Below are 16410 nucleotides of genomic sequence, written 5' to 3' on the forward strand. Positions count from 1 at the left end.
AGTTACATGTCAGACTTTGTGAACTATTCTAAGCATCAGTTGCTGACGCCAAGATTGAGGGGGGGCACACGTGGGCTCCCATAAGAACCGAGAGCTGCTGTGCACACAATTTGACATGCATTGCATGAATGTTGGGTGATAGAGTTTTTTATATCCCCTCCACCAGCGCTCCACTATCCCGCGTGTGTGAATCTCCCCGGAGTGTTTTTGAGCGCTCCACCGAGGTGTGATGCAGCGCCGCGTTGGATCCGCTGTGGAGGTAGATCGTGAGGAGCTGCACTGACCTTGGAGCTGCTGGCTGAGGGCAGGACAGAATTCCTGAAGGGACACATGGTCTGGATTGACAAGGCCATCTGCTGTAGCGCCAGCAGGAGGAGGAAGGTGGCGGGGGTTGGACACGATGTGCAAGGGGAGGGGGGGGTCGCAGAGAATTCCTTTCGCTGGGGTGTGGAGGGAGTAGATATTCTGGGATGTCACTGCTAGCCTTCTGCTAAGAAATGTGTTTCTTTGGCATTTTTGAAACCAAAACCTGAGGGGGAGATTTTTGAATGCTCGCCGGTGAGAGGGGATCGATGTGCGGTTAAATGGGGAAGGTATTGTTCCGTCTCCACACACGGCGGCTGGCGATCATGGTCTTGATCTATTGTGGTCTTCCTTTGGTGGATCCAGTTTCCTCTCGGTCTCAGCACAGCCGGAGCTGAGAGAGCGGGACCTGGTAGGCCCTCTGGCTCCCACCTCTCAGAGGATCATCTTCAAGGGATCTTCTTTGGATTTGTACTGTGCATGGCAAGGATCTGCTTTCTTGCTGCCTCACCCAAATTGCATGGCCTAAACGAATGAGTGTTTTTATGAGGCTCCTCGCACCAGAAATGGGCCAGGACCAAACCAAGCAGCAGATCGAAAAGGGCCTGAGGCTGTACCAGTCCAACCAGACGGACAAAGCCCTGCACGTCTGGACAAAAGTGCTGGAGAAGACCTCGGATCCCGGTGGGAAGTTTCGAGTGTTGGGGTGTCTGATCACAGCTCACTCGGAAATGGGAAAATATAAAGATATGCTCAAGGTAGGGGCGCCTGTGCTAATCTCTAAAGTGATGACTACGCTGTTCCTTTTAAGGGTTAATTTTAGACTTGACAGCCATGTTCTCCTTTAGGCTTCCACCATTTAAGAGCTTTTTTGTACCCGATCTCGTGTTATGCAACTGATGCTTGTGGCTGAACCGCATATCTCGTCAATTTTATATGTCATCATGTCTGCCGCGGCCTGGGGTAACAGCATTTTAACATTTCTACAGTCGTAACGGAACACAGGGGGGCAAAGGTGACTGTCTTTGAGGGGTTTATGTCGATCCTGTGAGGAATGGGTTAATTTCAGGCTTGCATGCAATGCAGAGTAAATAAGTGTCCTGCAACCCGAGTATCTGCGGGGTGTCTTGTTGACATAATCGTCCGTAATCGAGCGGTGCCCACTCTATTCCACAGCTTTAATGGGGACTTGGTAGAGCTTCTGGACAGGAAGATTGCCTGTTTTCCTTTTATCCAATGTGTATTTGAATTTGAGGATTTGTCTTTTGCAGTTCGCCTTAGATCAGATTGACACGGCCAGAGAAATGGAGGACCCGGACTACCTGACGGAGGGCTACCTGAACCTGGCGCGCAGCAACGAGAAGCTGTGCGACTTCCAGAAAACGGTTTCCTACTGCAAGACCTGCTTAAACATGCAGGGCACCACCGTGAGCCTGCAGCTCAACGGCCAGGTATGTCTGAGCATGGGCAACGCCTTCCTGGGCCTCAGCGTCTTCCAGAAGGCCTTGGAGAGCTACGAGAAGGCCCTGCGCTACGCTCACAACAACGACGACAAGATGCTGGAGTGCAGAGTCTGCTGCAGCCTGGGAAACATGTACGTCACACTTAAGGTACTTCAAATAAATGAGCCGCTCCTGATTTCATCTTAAAGTCTGCTGATGCGTGAAGGCCGCTCCACCTCCGACAGTAAAGCCAGAAGAGGGCATTTAGGCTGCCCGTGTTTTCTAACCACGCTTCAGAGCTTGATAAAGCTGCAGAGCAAAGTTTAGCTCCTGTTTTGAGCAGCTTAATAATACGTTGCCTCTTTGAATCCCTCAGCTTCTGCCAACAGGTTGGTTTTAGCTCCTGTAACCGCCTCTGACGGATGCCGTGGATGCAGGTGTTTGAGTCCATACAGGCCTATCTGCTGTTAAGATGCTGCTGTTTGTGAGCACTACAGGACATCTGATGCCTTACTCATCAACGCCACTCTGCCAACAGGACTACGAGAAGGCCCTGTTCTTCCCATGTAAAGCCGCCGAGCTCGTCAACGACTACGGCAAAGGCTGGAGCCTCAAGTACCGCGCCATGAGCCAGTACCACATGTCTGTTGCCTACAGGAAATTGGAGCGCCTGCCAGACGCCATGGAATGCTGCGAGGTATTGTTTGATAACTAACGTGCTGTCGTTGCTGTCCACGGAGCAGCCCCCCCCCCCCTCAGCTGTGCGGAGAATGTCACAGTTTTTGCTTCCTCTCTAAGTTGCCCGTCTCTCATCTCTCTGCGGCAGAGCTGGAGAGATACAGTAGATGTTGAAGGAACAGGTGCAGGCAGCAGTTGTTGTCTTGTTCCAGGCCTCAGACCTCGACAAAAATATGCTCGCAGAGCCGCTGGTTGGAAGTGTAAATGAAGGGGGCGGGGGTCTAGTCTTCACTGCCGTCTAATTATGTACCATAGGCGAAAAATAGCTTGATGTCATTTCCTGAGTGAAGAAAAATAGTAACGAGAGAGCAGGGATGCATTTCAGATGGATTACATTTGCCAAATGCATTTAGCTAAACAATTTACACATCGTGTCGTATTTAGAATACCAGAGTACAAGAGGAGTTTTAAAGGTGAAGTGTCTCACATTCCATATCACCTCTCAGTCTGCTTTATTTGGACATAGCCTGTGATGATATAACAGCACAGCATTTGTAATTCAGTAATTCAGCTCTGACTGCAGGAACAGCGTTCACTTTTTAATCCCAACGCATTCGTGCTCATTTGTGAGCTTGTGGATTTCAACAGAAAGTCAGCCAAACATTTCTCTTTTTAAATAGCTGAGCAGAGATATTTAACAGTGTCTGAAGCCACTCTGCAGACTTCAGGTGCCCACTAAACGTCCGCGTGCAGAGAGAAGTTCTCTCTTGCCGGTGATCCCTTGTCGAGCCATCATGAGTGTTTACAACCTGGACATGGAGAAGCAGCAGCCTCTCGTGTGTCAGAGCTCCGGGCTGAGCCTCAGACATCTGAATTCTGTGATCTTTCTCATTATCCTCCTGGCTGAGCTGCTGATGCTATAGAATGACTAAAACCTCAAGATGCTTGACCTCCTCCTGTAGAGGCAGCAGCTCTGGGCACTACATTAAAAATTGAAAAAGGGAATTTGAAGACATGCTTCAAAAGGTGTCAGAGACATGAAATGTTTTTAATAAAATATGTTCAGTGTCAAAACTCTTTTATTGTTGGCTCCAACAGGAGTCTATGAAGATCGCTCTGCAGCACGGCGACCGTCCTCTGCAGGCCCTGTGCTTGCTGAACTTTGCAGACATACACCGCTGCAGGCACGATGTCGATGTGAGCAACCGGGACAGATTTATCCCATGCTCTCTGTTTATGCTGAGCACGGATGTGACGTTCCTCCTCCTTCCCTCCCCCCAGAAAGCATTCCCTCGTTACGAATCTGCGCTGGCCATCATGACCGAGATCGGGAACCGTCTTGGACAAACACAAGTCTACCTGGGAGTTGCCAAGTGCTGGCTTCTGCAGAAAGAGTATGACAAGGTAGGTTGGACTGCAAGGGTGAGTGAGGGAACATGAGCCACATCATTCACCGGGACGCGCGCCCACCCTGTCCGTGCATTTTTACAGGCCCTTGAATCCTTGCAGCGAGCACAGGAACTGGCGGATGGAATAGGAAACAAGGTAAATTCTCTTCTGGCCACAGAACTTGCACGATCTCATGCGCGAAGGTGTCACATCTCGTTGTTTTTCACTCTTTGGTGTCTGAAGCTCTGTACACTGAAGGTGCACTGCCTGAGCGAGGGCATCTATCGAAGCCAGGGGCAGCAGGCGGAGCTCCGAGAGCAGGTGGTGAAGTTCCTCCAGTGCGTGGAGGAGCTGGAGCTCTACTGCGGCATGTGTGGGGAGTCCATCGGGGACAGGGACCAAAAACTGCAGGCTTTACCCTGTTCCCACATCTTCCATCTCAAGTGCGTGCTGCCGCGGGCTGGTACTCGCTTTCTGAGTTTCCATTTTCCCCGCTGACCTACGACTGTTTCATCCTTTCAGGTGTCTCCAGACAAACGGGACTAAAGGTTGCCCAAAGTGTTTCAAGTCCTCGGTGAAACCCGGGTTTGTGTGACCGCCGACGTGATCCGCAGACGTGGAGCCTTGCAGGCGTCTCGACTGAGCTACGAGGAGCCGGCCGCGCGTGAAGAACCCGTTCAGAGTAAAAATTCGCAGCTTCCCGGCGATGGAGGCGAACTGGATCAACGTGACGCGTGCTGCGGCTCTGAGGACTCGATTGTCCGTCCTTGTGTGGAGTTCCGGCTCGGCGGCAGAGTTTTATTTCATTACACAGTAAGCTGATGCAGGAGGGCTGACGTCATCTGTGTGTTGGGGAGTTTAAACGCCAGAACATTTGTCCTGTTACACAGTAGATGTTTTAAAATGATACAATCTTAAGAGGTATTCAGTAATCTTATCCTGGGTTTTGATTTATCACTTTTTACTCAACTGTTTTTTTAAAGCAGAACACAGAGCCAGTTCTGAATTTATTTCTTTTCATACCTGCTCTATTTATTACTGTATTCATGTACATAAGGTTCTCATGTCCATTTGTTTTGATTTATTTGAGGTGAAACGAACTAAAATCTCTTAAGCATTCAAAAACTAGGATGTCTTTACAAAACAGGTACAAGCAGCTGTTTTTCTTTTTTCTCCTTATTCATCCATATTAAGGGGCTGGATCAATGCTCGCTGTGTTCACGCCACTTCCTTTTCTGTCCATTTTTGTCCATGTTTGACTCTTAAATCTGACGTCAACGTGATCTCTCGGAGATGGCAACACACTGGGAAAGGATCTTTGACCAACCACACGCTCGTATCAGTATAGCTCTATAGAGGAGACGCGTTATGTTTAATATTTAATGTATTGTTATAATTGTAGCCATATGTAAATATCAGTGTAGGGAGCTGAGCTGTCAGTGGGTGTCAGCGTTGCATGTTTTCATGCCAGTGACGAGCAGCAAGGTTGGATTATTTTAGATTATGTATCCACAGAAATGTACTTGATTTGTTTATTATAGTTCTTAATATTCAGTGGCTTTAATCATTCATATTCCTCATTTATTTGCTCTGTGGATTTGAGATGTTTTGTGATTTAGGGGGGAGGAAAAACAATTTGAAGTGTAAAATTGGTGCTATGTTTAAACCCAAGCAAACTCAAGTAATTTTGACCCTTTTTGAAACTTAAAGCGCCAGTGTGAACCTAAGCAAACCACAGTTGTGCTTTACTTCACATATAAGTCAGATATGTGTATAGATCCTGGAGCGGGTGCGCCTCCATGTTTCTACTGTAGCCTAAAGCAGGACAAAATGAACGCAGACTTTATTTAACTATAATCTTTCTTGTTGACAGCATAAAAAGCGACAATGAGCGTCTGTGAAAACAGACTGAGGGCACCGCATGTTTGCTAACATGAAGGGATGTTTGAGGACAAGGGAGTTAGTTTTTGTCATCTGTCTTCTTTCCAGTAGATGTCTCCAAAGGGAGTACGCTGAGGGAGTAGACACACACACACACACACACACACACACACACACACACACACACACACAAAATGTGGTAGCTTTAAAATAGTAGAGAAGAGGCAGACCAACACATTTAGCAGCCCGAGCACTTCCTGTTTCTCAGTTTGAATCCCTTCTCTCTGCATCGTGAACGTAAACTCGCCTGCAACTTTATGCGTTAGTCACTTTTATTCTGTCTTTCTCAACGACTCAACTTTAATGGTTTAAACTACCTCTGTTTTGCATCTAACCTTGTATTTTTCTAGACATGCTGACACAACCTTGACTTTGACTTAGTTTAAAGCAACTTGTGTATTGACACATTTAGTCAGTCCGTGCTACTCGCCCACAGCAATATTTTTGAAATAAAGTATTATTATTCTCTGACTTTGGTTTTGCTGACTGTTGGTGGTTGAAAAGTCTATAAAAAATCCTCTGTTGCTTTTTTAAACGGCAGAGGTGAATGTCAAGAGTGTCTTAGATCAGCACAGGTGGAATGCACGGTCGACCAGTAATACCAGTTTCCCGAGGTTTTCTCACTCTGTGAGCGACAACACCTGAAGCAGGACGATTTCTTCTCACTTTGCACCAGCTCAGATGCGATGGCGACCAGGCTCTGTGAAGATGACCTTCTCTGTCCCCAGTGCTCCGACATCTACTGCCTCCCCGTCCTCCTGCAGTGCGGCCACAACATCTGCAAAGTTTGCCTGCACAAGTTCTGGGAGCTAAAAGCTTGCCGGGAATGTCCCGTCTGCCGCACCGTCTCCATCCCAGAGAGGCCTCCCATCAACCTGGCCTTAAAGATCGCAGCCGAGGAGTACCAGGGGCAACGGACTAGTAGAGACCAAGGCATCTGCCTTTTACATGAGCATAAGCTGACGATCTTCTGCCAGAACGACGAAGAGCCCATCTGTCTGGTGTGCCAAACCTCAAAGCGGCATAAAGTTCACGAGTGTTGTCCGGTGGTGGAGGCCTCTCAGCAGAAAAAGGTGAGTTAAAACGTAAAAAGAGAAAGAATCACAGCGAACTCATCTGTGAGGGCAAAGCTCAACAGCATACCGACGTAACATGATGAAACCTGTCATCGCCTTTCAGAAAGAGATGGCTGCTCTGCTGGAGACGCTGAAGAAACAGCTCAGAAAGCTCAACAAGACTAAGGAGGAGTGGGAGGAAACCAGAACTTATATTCAGGTACATTTTTCAGCAAAGACACTAAGAAGATTCCCAGGAATTCACTGTTGTCACTGATAACAAACCCAAGAGTTTCATTTATCCGGCTCTACGTTCCTCCTCAGAATCAAGCCGCTGAAAACGAGGAAGCAATCCAGGGGGAATTTGACAAGTTGCACAAATTTCTGGTGGAGGAAGAGAGACATCGGCTGAAGGTGCTCAGGCAGGAAGAGGAGGTTAAGAAGCAGGTGATGTCTGAGAAGCTGAAGACCCTCACGGAGGAGATCCAGAACCTCTCGGCCAACGTCGGTGACATTGAGATGGCCCTCAAAGAAAAGGATTTGCCATTTTTAATGGTATTATTAGTTTTGCTGTTAACAGCCACACTGTTAACCTGTTGTTTTAAAGGTTGCTCATTCTCTCTTTTCTTTCTTTAGGATTACAAGCAGACAAAGAAAAGGTGAGCAAGCATCTCACTGGCAAGTCAAGTTAAACTCCCACTGTGCAAAAGTGCATCCAAGCCCTTCAGTCTTGCACCAGTGTTGTCGTCTGCAACCACAGTCTGACTGCACAGTAGCCAAACAGCCAGAGGCTGAGAACAGACAACAGAAAATCTCTTTAAAATTGCATTCACAAAGAGTCTTTGGGGTTCTCTGAACGTCGGGAGGATGGGGGGATTTATTCCTTCATGGCTGCTGACACCGGAGGGTGTTTGAGATGCTCGCTGAGAAGCAGAAATTGTCTCTGTGTTTCAGGGCCAAGTGCAATATTCACGAGCCAGAGTGCATACGAGACATCCTCATCAACTCCGCAAAGCATCTCGGATCGCTGAAGTTTGGAGTCTGGAATAAGATGGCTACACATGTGAAATGTGGTGAGTGGACAAGTGCGTTGAACTGATAAACAAGACAAGGTTCACCATCGTGTGTTCACATCTGGACATTTCACATCTCCTTTCAGTTCCTTTTGTTCTGGATCCAAACACAGCTCAGTCCAACCTAGAGTTTTCCGAGGAGTTAACCCGTGTGCAATACTGCAGAAAACGGTTGCTACCTGACAATCCCGAACGATGCACTAGCCGCGTGTGTGTGCTGGGAGCCACTGGTTTCACATCTGGGAAGCACAGCTGGACTGTGGACGTGGGCCAAGGCCAAGACTGGTACATCGGAGCAGCTGCAGAGTCCATCAAGAGAAAGAACGCAGTCTTCCTCAACCCGACGGAGGGTTTCTGGGTGATCGGCCTGTGCAACGGGGACACCTTCTGGGCTCAGACCTCGCCTCGCGTCAAGCTGGTGCTGAAACAGAAACCAGGGAGGATTACTGTAAAACTGGACTTTGATAAAGGGAAGGTCGTTTTTATCAACGCTGAGGATTCTACAACAATACACACATTCAATGACAGATTTGTGGAGAAGATATACCCATATTTCTCACCTGGACTGTATAAAGACGGAAAAAGCTCCAGTCCGCTAACAGTTTGTCCTCGGAAAATAACAGTTAATGTGGAGTAGACAGTAGAATAATAATCAGAAGATTGATCCAGAAGTCAGTAACTCATCTCATGGTCTCAGTGTAACAAGTAACAAACAAAAATCTTCAGGAGAGTAAATGTTGCTTGTGTCATAAACTGAAAGACTTTGGACATTCCAGAGAATAATCACAATTTTTCAGTGAAAACTTAAGTCCTTCATTTATGTGTGGTTCTGTATGGGTGGATTTTCCCCCTTGGTTTTAAAGCTATTTTTAAACTCAACTGTGTTAGTACTGAGGTGTGGTGCTTTAAATAGAGCATAAACTGGCGGTTTGATCTTATTATTTTCTTCTTTAGTGTCATTGCTAAAGCAGCAATGACACTAAATAGCATTTTATTTTGAAACTAACTACCACAAAGCGGTGACCACTTAACATTGGATCAACGGTCTGTGGACCGAAGAGAAGATAAAATGCTACAGAAATTGCACTTTTAAAGGACGTAGTTTGGCAACGACATGTTTCTATCAACCAACTGACTAAATTCTTCGGCTGGATTAATTATCGCAGTAATTATTCGACACGGTATTGGGGTTCTATACGTTGGTTTACGACTATATACAATAGTTTACGGCACCGAGACGGTAGGTTCGATAGAAATGTGCACCTTTAAAATTAAAAGGCGCGTATTTTGCTTTCATTTCACAAGTAATCTGAAATACAACTTTTGAAAAGTAAAACTTGAACCGCCATGAATAAAATCATGGTGGCTTGTCAGCTGACAGCAACATCCGCTGCGAGATTTCAAAATAAAACCTGTCGGAGAAAAAAAAAAGCTGCAATTGCTACTAATAACTAATGTTAATACCAATAGTAACTACAAATATTTCTGCAAACAATCCACTGTTCCAGTACGGTGTCAATACAGATGAAGAATGGTCTTTTTCACTTGAACATTAAAAGCAAAGAAAAGAAGTTAAGGCAAATTTTCAATAAATTTTGAATTTTGGAAGCATAGTAAACCTTTTAAGCTGATGTTCTCTTTTCTACCAGAGCAAAGTTTATACCAGCTTTCTTGTTAAGCTTTACCCCAAAAACTTAAAGAAATACTTTATAAGTAGTTTAGGCAGCTCAGCAATTTTAATCTAAATATAACAAAGGGGCTTTTTTTCATTAACTTTCAAAGACTGTTTCTGCACCCTACAACACTTAACAATCACAGCTGCTTTTATTCAAAACTTTTATTCTGAAAATGTTGGTTTCCACATATAAAATAAGCTCTTGTTGGATTTGAACTTGCCGGTCCTCTGAAGCGTTTGTTTGAACTGACGTGTCCTCAGAGGAATCTCAACCTGCTGTCGGCACTTTTAGGAAAATGGATCCTCACGGGGGACAAAACAGTTGCAGGTTTACTGACTGTACACAAGCCTCATCTCCTCCTGCTGCTGTTGCACATTTGAAACAGTCCCTGCAGCCTCCTTCTCAAGCCCTCTTGGAGCAGCAACGATGCAGCAGCTTTTTGAAAAGGTTCCTGAATTCTGTGTTGAAAATTGTGTAGATGACGGGGTTGAGAGCGCTGTTGACGTAGCCGAGCCACGTTACCACGCTCATCAGCGCCGCTGGGATTTGACAGTCCTCACAGCGGGCCCGCAGGGTGTGAAGGACAAAGAAGGGAGTCCAGCAGAACAAGAAGGCACCTGTGGGAACAGACGAGGGAGAAGAAGGGACTGATTGAAGTGTTCCATTTTTCTCTTTGCCAGATTTTTTGTTAATCGCGATTGTCAGTGAGTTCAGTGGTCAGTTTTCTGGCAACGCTCAAAGTTGCCAGGTAAATCCAGTTTGCAGCGCCCTGCAGACCGCCAAACCAGGTCAGCAGTACAGCTGAGTTACCTCAAAATAGCTCCGGAGTTTTGAGCTACTCGCAAGAAAGAGATTCCCCAAACAAAAGTACCTGCATGCCGACTGGATCAACAGGCGCAATAATTGGATTTCAGATTAAGGCGCTGCAGGATTAGCTACCATGTGATAAAGGGAAGCACTTCGACGCATTAGTATCAACGCTGACTGCTAATAATAGGTCGACCTTCTCTGACTGATGTATGTCAGCGGAGGAGCAGTGCTCAAGTGTCCACTGCCTGCAGACAGCAAAGGCTATTACGAGGCATTCAGGTACATGTCCGGGTGATTTTATGGAGCCTAATCATCTATAGATCCAGTGTCACCCTTGATTACGCGTGTCTCCGGTGATCCAATCTTTGTGCAGGTTCTAAATGCCACTTGAGATCTGATTGGAGAAATCACCTTCTGAGGTGCTCTGACCCACTTGTGACCACATTTATCAGGCCGTGATGATGTCATGGGCTTTTTTGAGTGAGGTTTTCGGACACTGAGACCACTTTCTCATTGTCACTTTGGTGACTTTTCACACCTCCAAATTCACATACAACCTCTGATTATTATGACGTTACTTAACAGGAAGTGACCTCACCCACGACGACAGGAAGCACCTTCATGGCCTTCCTTTCACGGCTGTTGATTTTGGCCCTCTTCCGTCTGCGAGGGTCAGGGTTGAATTGGATCTCTGCGAAGCTGACCGCTGGTACCGGCGCTCTATACTCCGAGGAGGGAAAGGGTGGTTCTGGGGATGGGAAGTTGGACATCTCATCCAGAGTCTCTGTTGGTTCCCTCTCTATGATGGGCGGCAGGGGCGGAGGCAGCGAGGCCAAAGGCGGCAGCGTGGCCGCGGCCTCCTGGAGCTTACGGCAGGCCTGGATGCTGTTCCTGAGCTTGGCCTTGCGCGCTTCCTCCCAGCGTCTCAGGCCTCGGAACATGCCGCAGTACAGCAGCAGCATGATGGGACAGGGGATGAAGAAGGAGCACACGGAGGAGTACAGGACGTAGTCATTGTTCTCGAGTTTACACTCTCTGGGGTCGCGGCCAGGCATGTTGTTGATGCCAAATATGATGGGGGACGCCACCGCCAGAGCCAGGATCCAAGTGGCCGACAGCAGCACGGCCTGTCGCAGGTCCACGTGCTTCCTGTTGTAGTTGAGTGGTATTAACACGGCAATGAACCTGCAGCAAGGGAGAAGATAAAAATGGCTTGGAAAAAAGCAAACTGCTCCATTTTTTAAGGATTTAAATTTTAGCTAAAGCGCTCACAACTTAGGATGGTTAAAAACCTTTAGCCTTCAGTTTGTCAGAGGACAGATGTGAGGAGCTTCTAATCTGAACTGGTGCCTGTTGCAAGCGACAGTGACAGGAAAAACTCCTTTTAACAGAAATAAACCTTGAGCACGACCAGGCTCCTGTGGGGAAATGTTAATGCACTTTTGAATAGTTTGAATGTGGTTTTCTCAGGGTTTAAATGTATTAAGCAAATTAGAGATTTTAATGTGCACAGCAGAAACAAGATCAGATGTGCAAATGTAATGGAAGAAAACCTGACCTCTGTGACTTTCACCTGAAAATATTGATAGTAACACTTTATTCCACCCCGGTTCTTTGCTGTAATTTATCCATGAGCAGGTCATGGCGTCATCAGACCTGCCTGCCTCTGCAGAGCAGCAGCAGGTGGACTCCACAGACCTCCGGGGTCCAATTCCTCCTCAGTCTGTTCAATTATTTAGACTGTTTGATCTGGTTAAACATCTAAATGCTGCAGGCTGCTCCCAAAAAGCTCCAGATCATCACCATCAGTCCACGTTAGCATGATGGCGTCCATCCGTCACGGATTTAATTGTATTTTTCCAGCATTGCAACAAGAGATTTGAGGAGCATTCGGGGTTTCCAGCTCAGGTTTTCATTCGTCACCATCAGCCGAGAGTTCAGATAATCTCATTGACGCTGGACAGAGCTCACACTCCATCACGGCAGACGCATCCTTCATGTGAAGCCTTATTTGGTCTGCTTGGATTTTTTTTTCCAAGGCAGCTTTTAAAGGAAACAGAATAAAGGCCATCATTGTATTTCTTCGTCAGTGGGCTGTGGCTGACCGACGTGACCTCCAAACAGAAGGCTGAAATTCCCTGCAAACTGGACCACTTAAGGTTGTAGTTTGATTGCTTAGCTGTGGCTGCTTGATGACCCAGACACGTTGATTAGCGTTCCTGTAGAGACACCCTGTGAATTACAGCTGAGCAGGAATTACAAGTCACAAACTTTCACATCCGGCAAAATCCACAGCAATTTATGTTGGAAAAAACACAGAGAAATTCTGATTTGTTTATGAAACAGGTTTCTTCCCTGAAGAAGTTAAATGTAGCTGTTCCCTCATCCACTTCAGTTTTCATTTGGATTATTTTTCACACTTATTTATGGTGATATTACATTTAACTGGTTGCTATTTTAATGGAAATGGAGCTATGCTACAAATTGTAATTCAAAAGCACTTGTTTCCTATTTGCAACATAGCTCAGGATGGTTTGTTCTTCCCTTTGTGTTGTGTTGTTGTTGGAGTACACCAGGTTAATTGAGTGTAAAAACATGTTTGTTTAACTCAAATATGCACTTCTCATAAGAGGCCTACAAACAATCTGGAGGTTAATGGGATCATTCCTGAATTCGTCTATTTCTTTTTGCCAGTCTTGTCCCGGTTGACCTGCGTTTGGCTTGTGTTCAATTGAATTTTAAAATGAGCTGCCATTTTCCTTGGTGCTGACCTGTCGACGCTGATGGCGCAGAGGTTGAAGATGGAGGCCGTGCACAGCATGACGTCCATTGTCATCAGGTAGTCACAGATGGTGGTGCTCAGGGGCCACACGCCATCCTGGAACTGGCCCAGGAAGCAGAAAAGGCACAAAATATAAATACAATATGACATTTTGAAGAGGTGTTAAACAAAACATGTCAGTCTAGCTGTCAATCTTTTCATTGTTCACGTAGTTTTACATATTTAAAGGTTCAGGTGCCATGTAACACCAAATGGTTCCATTTATAGAACATGTACAGAGAGAAGAAGAAGTGGCAAACATGGACTCATTACCATTGTTGGTCATACTCTAGATTGGCCCTGATGCAGGGCCCCTGGCCCGAGTCATGGCCCTTAGAACACACATACCATCACCTAAAGCATGCTTGGCTGGCGCTGTCTGAGCTTTGATTGGCCATGAAGGACAATAAACTATTGATGCTATAATTAGAATTGCCTGTAAAGGAAAGAAGCTCCGCATCACCAACTGGTGCAATACTTGTCCCTAATGTAAATAACAACGAGCTTCAAAATAGTCACAGAGAACAAAGTGTTCATATGAGAATCTATAAATCATGATTATATTAAACTGCACGATGCCACAGAGGGAGAGGGGCCTGTTGTTCCGGGGTCAACTAAAGTTAACAGGAATGTTTCACTGCACCAGCACAAAGAAAACGGCTGTGTGATGACACAAAAGCATTAAAGCTGATGGCTAATGCTAGGGTTAGCTTAACAAACACTTTTCTTTAAAATAAGTTCTGAGAGTGAAACTAAACTTGTCCCAAACATTTAAAAATGTAAAGAAAATTGCAAGAAACTGGTTGGACTATTTGGGGTTTTTCATACATTTGAAAGGAGAACTTATTAAACTTCCCATTGCCAGGTCACATGGCACCATCCATGTGGACCAGGAAAGAGGCGGGCGTTCTGGAGTTTCAGAATGAATTAACTGGAGAATATTCAATTCCAGGCAACAAGACTTTGTAAACAATTATATTTTAAGATCAAGACGATCCTATGCTGATGGGTTTTAAATTAGTTATTTTTTTAAATCACAAATACACTGAAATACACTGTCAGTTGTTAACACAATTACATTTCTTAATTTTTTTTTTACCGTTCCACTGCATCCTCTTTTTACAGACATTGGCACCAATAATGTGTTTGAAAATATAAATAATTTGTCAAAAACAACATAACTTCGTGATTTATTTTTAAATTCCTGCGCATTTTAATTGAGAAGTAATTAAAGTTAAGTTAATGGGATGTACGAAGGATTAGAATAAGGGTTCATTCAGACGTTTTAACATGTAAAGCACAGAGAATTAGCCCAAAATTGATTGGGTTATTTAGTATCATCATACAATCTGCGTCAACAAATAAAGATGCATTCTCCTTGAAATCAAGTAACTACGTGGGATAAAATGTACAGATCTCTTTTACTTTTCTGTATTGTAATTGAGCTGAAGGTCTTCTTAAAACTTTCATCGCCGTGTGTGCGCGCAGATCTCACCTCGGAGTAGACGAAGAGCGGCAGGACGAGCACGGCGAGCATCAGATCCGCCACCGCCAGGCTGACGATGAAGTAGTTGGTGGTGGTCTTCAGCGCTTTCTCCGTCAGGACGCTCAGACACACCAGCAGGTTCCCGCAGATGATCACCACGATCAGCAGCACCCCGAACACCAGCGCGGGCAGGTTGCGCTCCTGCGCCGCCGCAGCCTCCGGAGCGGCCACCGACGCGCTCAGGTTGGCTGCCATCTCCGCGGCTGCTCGGTTCCGTCCCGAGTTGGGTCGAACGGTCTCATGAATGCCGTGGCGGACTTTGATCCTCGCACTGTGTCATTATTGTGTCATTAAGGTGTCACGGAGAGTTCAAATCCGCGGAGTTCAGATTCGCAGCCGTGCGCACTTGACGCACAAAAAAGCAAAAGAAACACACAAAAAAACCCTCCAGGTTTAAGACAGTAAACATATGACAGTGGCAAAATAAAGCACAGGTCAACAATAACGCTATCAAAGCATTATATTTCTATTAAAAACACTCTATGGCAAATATGCCGCCGTGGAAAATGACGAGCGGTGCCGTGAAGATGTCATATAAAATCACCGGAAATATCGGATGTTTAGGAGGCTGAGCAGAAGTCCATGGTTCTCCTCCACCGTCAGGATCCGGAACAGAACTCTACGGGCCCAGTCCTGTCACACTGGGGTCAGAATTAGACGCTTAAAGCCGCTTAACAGGTGCGCTGAACGGTACGACCACTCCTTGGAGACACGGTTTGTGACGCCGCCACCCGTCCCATCATTGCCCCCTGCAGGGGCAATATCCACACCTGCGTGAACAGTCGACTGAAATGAAATGCACACAATTTCTGTTGATTTATCTGCATTCATGATATTAACTCTTTGAAAAATGATTCATTACAATACATTTCACTTTTGCTGAATGATCCAAATGAGGGAACTGTCCCTTTAAGACGCGTTTTCACGCCTGGTTCTGTTCTGTATGCAGCTGAAGTTCAGGATCAGACCTGCTCACTGGTGACGGGGTGAAAAAGGCATCGATGTGGGGTTTCTGCACAGCGGGGCTGGGGAAGGCCAGATGAGCGAGGGTGAGGAGGTGAAGGTGAGTGACTGCTGAAAGAGTGAATACTTTTATACAGACCCGTCTCTGTGGTTGTTTGAAAAGTGTGTTAATAATGTTAGATGAGACTAACCTTCTCATCAGAACCTCAGTCTGATTCAGGGATGGAAGTTTGAAAAGCTGAACTGCGGTCCAGGCTTCAGCTGACTCAACTGCTTCAGGAGAAAATGACTCATTTCAATTAAATTTTTTTATAAAACCTTGAAAAGGAAATGCATTCTTCTATTTCAGTGCAAAAATAAACAACAGGATGTGTTTCTCCCCTGTATTTCATGCTTAACCGGGCCTCAACGATCCAGTTGACATCAGATATCATGTAAAATATGTGTATCCATGGAGAAGACGTGGTCAGGGTTCAGTCGATAAAATTGCACCTGTTTACTTTCTTTATCTTAAAATGTTAATGTATACCTGATGCGTCGACGCTGTATGCACAGGGAACAGTTGTCTTCTTGTTGATGCAGGCCCACAGACTTGAGATTAAAATATGGAACCTAAAGATGGACGTGAGTGAACATTTAAACCCGACGACCACAGAACCGTGCGGTGGATCAGATTGTTTCTCTTCTGCTCCCCCACCACTGAAGGGACAATC

General features: G+C 45.8%; 3 protein-coding genes across 8 annotated transcripts; 2 read left to right on the forward strand and 1 right to left on the reverse strand.

Moving 5' to 3' along the window:
- The first annotated feature begins 418 nt into the window (after window positions 1-418).
- On the forward strand, window positions 419-6224 carry rapsn (receptor-associated protein of the synapse, 43kD). The gene is made up of 8 exons (XM_057050995.1): window positions 419-1061; window positions 1575-1913; window positions 2284-2442; window positions 3522-3620; window positions 3705-3827; window positions 3915-3968; window positions 4056-4255; window positions 4335-6224. Exons 1-8 carry the CDS (start codon window positions 837-839, stop codon window positions 4405-4407), a joined length of 1272 nt encoding a protein of 423 aa, XP_056906975.1. The 5' UTR covers window positions 419-836; the 3' UTR covers window positions 4408-6224.
- Window positions 6225-6370: 146 nt separating this feature from the next.
- Window positions 6371-8760, forward strand: LOC130535745 (zinc-binding protein A33-like). The gene is made up of 6 exons (XM_057050994.1): window positions 6371-6826; window positions 6933-7028; window positions 7133-7363; window positions 7445-7467; window positions 7763-7881; window positions 7968-8760. The coding sequence occupies exons 1-6, from the start codon at window positions 6440-6442 to the stop codon at window positions 8516-8518; spliced, it is 1407 nt and encodes a 468-aa protein (XP_056906974.1). The 5' UTR covers window positions 6371-6439; the 3' UTR covers window positions 8519-8760.
- Window positions 8761-9700: 940 nt separating this feature from the next.
- On the reverse strand, window positions 9701-16356 carry LOC130535747 (D(4) dopamine receptor-like). Of its 6 annotated transcripts, none has more exons than XM_057050998.1 (7): window positions 16227-16356; window positions 15889-15970; window positions 15703-15808; window positions 14684-15520; window positions 13139-13251; window positions 10966-11552; window positions 9701-10174 (listed from the first exon to the last, which is right to left on the reverse strand). In XM_057050998.1, exons 4-7 carry the CDS (start codon window positions 14927-14929, stop codon window positions 9960-9962), a joined length of 1161 nt encoding a protein of 386 aa, XP_056906978.1. In that variant the 5' UTR covers window positions 14930-15520; window positions 15703-15808; window positions 15889-15970; window positions 16227-16356; the 3' UTR covers window positions 9701-9959. The 6 variants fall into 6 exon arrangements, with proteins under 6 accessions (XP_056906978.1, XP_056906980.1, XP_056906979.1 ...); XM_057051000.1 differs by having other exon boundaries at window positions 15889-15967; window positions 16227-16336; XM_057050999.1 differs by lacking the exon at window positions 16227-16356 and having other exon boundaries at window positions 14684-15005; window positions 15279-15520; window positions 15889-16021.
- Window positions 16357-16410: the final 54 nt, after the last annotated feature.

The sequence above is a fragment of the Takifugu flavidus genome, chromosome 13 (assembly GCF_003711565.1).
Source record: "Takifugu flavidus isolate HTHZ2018 chromosome 13, ASM371156v2, whole genome shotgun sequence".
Lineage (NCBI taxonomy): Eukaryota > Metazoa > Chordata > Actinopteri > Tetraodontiformes > Tetraodontidae > Takifugu > Takifugu flavidus.

Coding starts and splice junctions, on each gene's coding strand:
- LOC130535747 (XM_057050998.1), bottom strand. CDS start 14,929: ATGGCAGCCAACCTGAGCGCGTCGGTGGCCGCTCCGGAGGCTGCGGCG. Junction 11,553..13,138: donor TGCGCCATCAGCGTCGACAG/GTCAGCACCAAG, acceptor CCCTTGCTGCAG/GTTCATTGCCGTGTTAATAC. Junction 10,175..10,965: donor GGTGCTTCCTGTCGTCGTGG/GTGAGGTCACTT, acceptor CTGTTCCCACAG/GTGCCTTCTTGTTCTGCTGG.
- rapsn (XM_057050995.1), top strand. CDS start 837: ATGAGTGTTTTTATGAGGCTCCTCGCACCAGAAATGGGCCAGGACCAA. Junction 1,062..1,574: donor AATATAAAGATATGCTCAAG/GTAGGGGCGCCT, acceptor TGTCTTTTGCAG/TTCGCCTTAGATCAGATTGA. Junction 1,914..2,283: donor ACATGTACGTCACACTTAAG/GTACTTCAAATA, acceptor CTCTGCCAACAG/GACTACGAGAAGGCCCTGTT.
- LOC130535745 (XM_057050994.1), top strand. CDS start 6,440: ATGGCGACCAGGCTCTGTGAAGATGACCTTCTCTGTCCCCAGTGCTCC. Junction 7,029..7,132: donor AAACCAGAACTTATATTCAG/GTACATTTTTCA, acceptor GTTCCTCCTCAG/AATCAAGCCGCTGAAAACGA. Junction 7,364..7,444: donor AGGATTTGCCATTTTTAATG/GTATTATTAGTT, acceptor TTCTTTCTTTAG/GATTACAAGCAGACAAAGAA.